The 3535-nt window shown below is 58.5% G+C and overlaps 1 protein-coding gene across 1 annotated transcript; it reads right to left on the reverse strand.

The window, feature by feature from the left end:
- Positions 1-407: 407 nt before the first annotated feature.
- LOC117294748 lies at positions 408-2972 on the reverse strand. The gene is made up of 2 exons (XM_033777264.1): positions 1188-2972; positions 408-917 (listed from the first exon to the last, which is right to left on the reverse strand). Exons 1-2 carry the CDS (start codon positions 2970-2972, stop codon positions 408-410), a joined length of 2295 nt encoding a protein of 764 aa, XP_033633155.1.
- Between the last annotated feature and the right edge of the window lie 563 nt (positions 2973-3535).

The raw sequence follows: 3535 nt of genomic DNA on the forward strand, positions 1-3535 counted from the left end.
TACTTACCTGTAGAGCGAATACTACAATTGCATAGACTCGCACCGAGTTGGCGGTGGATATACGCAGGCTATGCAGGGGCGTAGGACACGGGGCGTGCCTAAGAACCCCAACGGAGGGCCCTAGCTTGCCCGCCGGTAAGCGGGCGCCAAGGGGCCAGAGGCGGGCTACACAACAGAGGGCCGGACCATGATTAACAGGTCGGTCCAGGCGCGTGGAACCGCGAGAACGACGCGCGCGGCCCTGAGGGCCCGCAAATCATGCGCAAGACCTTAGGGGGGTATCGTCATTATGGGGTAAAAACATAATAGGTACACCTCATTAAATGTCCAATGCACATAGGTAATATATAAATTATTACATGTATAAGAGAGGAAAGTGGACTCACCAGTTAGCGTTTCTGGGAAACTTAACTGGCCGTCTTCAGCACTTCTCTCCCGGCTCTGCCGTCTGCCTTAAGGACATCCTTCAGGTAGAGCTCGCTGAAGGTGTTAGGACACTTCCAGCAGGCGGCTACCCCCCTAACATCATGCGCCCGAATCGCATTCTCGGTCGCCGGCCAACCGCCCGGCACGTAGCAGATGGCGGTCACGATCCAGCGTGAGATGGTGCACTGTGACGCCAGCCGAAAGGGCGGTGTTGTCGTCACGAACAGCTTCTGATGGTCCGTACGAAGCGACTTCGTACGATTCAAGTACCACTTTAGTGCCCGGACGGGGCACCACAGTTTGTCCTTCGCCTCTGATGAAAAGGACTTAATGTCCGGGACAAAAATGTCCGGGGGCGTGAAGGAACTTGACTGGTTCTTGGTTAAAAAGCCGGTCGTGGGGACCAGGCGGACGCCGCCTGGTTCCCATCGGATATGTCCGGTCTCTACCGACAGGGCGTGCAGCTCAATCCATAGGCTCGTAGGGAGGCCCTGCTAAGGTTGACAGAACGTTGAACAGGTCCCAAGACGGGACGAGTTTGCGTTCTGGGGGACGGGTGACAAACATCCCCTTGATCAACTGGCTAAGGGCCCCATTGTCTGAGACGGAGGAACCGTCTGGGAATCCGGGGTGGATCGCGGCGATGGCTGACCTGTAATTTCTGACCGTACCGGTCGTCAGGCCACTATCTAGGAGACATACCAGGAAATCCCCCACCTCCCCTACAGAAGTATTGGGAGGATGGCGGGATTCCCGGCTACACTATTTAGAGAAATGGCATAGTCGGCTGTTGTATACCTTCCTGGTGGAGGCCCGTCGTCAGGTGAAGATCCCCCCAAAGCCGAATGGACCATCCTCGAACTGGGCTGGTACAGGAGATCTGCTTGCCCTGGTAGGATCACCGGACGGTGGACCAGTAACCTGACGAGTCGTGGGAACCATGGTTGGCGGGGCAAGAACGGGGCTGTGAGAAGGACCCGGCAATCCTCCTGCTCGATCTTGGTCAGAACCCGAGAGACGAGCGAGATGGGTGGGAACGCATAGTCCCATTGTACTGATAGAGCGTCGATCTTCCACACGTTGGGGTCTGGGCCCCTTGCGCAGTAGAACGGCAACTGGTGGTTCGCATGGGAGGCGAACAGGTCCACGTGTGGCTGGTCGATCAAGTGGAAGAGCGACCGAGCCACCTGTGGGAGAAGGGACCACTCCGTGGGGGCAATCCAGCCCCTTGAGAGAGCGTCGGCTGTGACGTTCTCTACGCCCGGAATGTGGACTGCTGATAGTGCCGTTCCCTGCTGTGTGAAACAGTGGATGACATCCCAGGCCAGTGCACACAGGCGTCCTGACCGGGTGCCCCCCTGGTGATTGATGTAGGCCACGACTGTGGCGTTGTCGCATCTCACCAGCACTGCACGGCCCCTGACGTCCGACTGGAAATGCCATAGTGCGTTGGAGACTGCCAAAATTTCCAGGACGTTGATGTGGGCCGATAGGTGTTCGGAACCCCACACGCCTGCGATTTGACGCGGGTGAAGGGTTGCCCCCCAGCCGAGGAGTGACGCGTCGGTTGTGACGGTCACCGACGGTGGGGGCGGACGAAAAGCCCGGCCCTGCGAGATGTTCGCATCGGCTAGCCACCAGCGAAAGTGGGGGACTAGCCAGGGCGTGGTCGGCACCAGGTGGTGGATTTGGTGACGGATGGGCCTGCAAAAGGAGAGCAGGTGAAGTTGAATGGGCCTCATCCTCAACCTGCAGAAGTCCACCAAATCCACCATGCTGGCCATAAGGCCCAACAGCCTGAGCCAGGCCAGTGCTGGGGCTACCACTGCCGAGAGGAAGAGAGAAACGCACTGCCGAAGGTTCAGTAGGTGTTCCTCCGAAGGGCGGGCCAATCCCCTGCGCAGGTCGAGGGACGCACCGAGAAAGGTGGGAACCTGCGAGGGGATAAGGTGGGATTTCTCGGTATTGATTATAAATCGGAGGTTGGAGGTCAGGCGCCAGGTATATTGGAGCGCTGCCTCCATCTCCTCCCGAGAACGGCCCACGACCAACCAGTCGTCCAGATATACAAATATCATGATGCCCCGCCTACGCAGTGCCGCCCCGATTGTCTTTACAATCCGGGTGAACACCCGAGGTGCGGTGGAGAGTCCGAATGGGAGCACCACAAATTCGTACAGGGTATCGTTGTATAGGAAATGTAGGAATTTGTGGTGCTCTGGCCTGACTGGGACGTGTAGGTACGCGTCCTTCAGGTCGAGACTCGCCGCCCATGCGGGCGTCACTATAGAACTCAGTATAGTCGTGTGCGTCTCCATACGGAAACGCTTCGGACGGATGAACTTGTTGAGGGGTTTCAAGTTCAAAATCGGGCGCCACACGCCAGCCTCCTTCTTGGGAGTCAAGAAGGTTGACATGAAGCCCGTCTGAGTCCCAGAACAGGGGATGATACGCACCGCCCCCTTGAGGAGGAGGGCGTTTATTTCCCCCTCGAGGGAGCGGCGCTTTGCTAAGTCGGACGGTACGGGTGTCGGCCGGCTGAGCATGTCCGACGGGGTGGTCCTCGTAAACTCGAGCGAGTAATCGCGGCCGATTGTTTCGAGGACCCACCGGTCGGAGACCACTTGCCCCCAGGACCCCAGAAAATTCCGGAGGCGGCCCCCCACGGGTCCATCAGTGGGAGGCCGCTCGGAGTTTGTCAAGTCACTTGCACCACGCCCTGGTATATCGGGGGGGGGGGCGCTCGGAAACCAAGACCCGACTGGGTGCGTGGTTGGCCAGGTTGAGTTTGTGGGTAACGTGAGCCCGCCGTGTTATCGGCGCGGCCACGAAAACTGCTACGGGCTGCCTTTTGTGGGCGGCGACGGGGGATGACGAAGGATAGTTGTTTCCTCGCCTTGTTACCCACGGCCTTAGGCGGGGCACTAGGCTTTTTCAGATTTATTTTGTCCGTGACTTTGAGGCGCTTTGCTTCAGCCTCCATGGACGTCTGAAATTGCCCGGAAAACTAGTCGACGCCGGTGAGCGGTAGATCGTCAAGGCGTTTACGCGCCCCGGCTGATGGCAGGAAAAGCGCATCCAGCACATTGGCGCGGCGTGACGTCGTCAC

Source organism: Asterias rubens, chromosome 9 (assembly GCF_902459465.1).
Source record: "Asterias rubens chromosome 9, eAstRub1.3, whole genome shotgun sequence".
Taxonomy (NCBI): domain Eukaryota; kingdom Metazoa; phylum Echinodermata; class Asteroidea; order Forcipulatida; family Asteriidae; genus Asterias; species Asterias rubens.

Coding starts and splice junctions, on each gene's coding strand:
- LOC117294748 (XM_033777264.1), bottom strand. CDS start 2,972: ATGCTCAGCCGGCCGACACCCGTACCGTCCGACTTAGCAAAGCGCCGC. Junction 918..1,187: donor ATGCCATTTCTCTAAATAGT/GTAGCCGGGAAT, acceptor CAACCTTAGCAG/GGCCTCCCTACGAGCCTATG.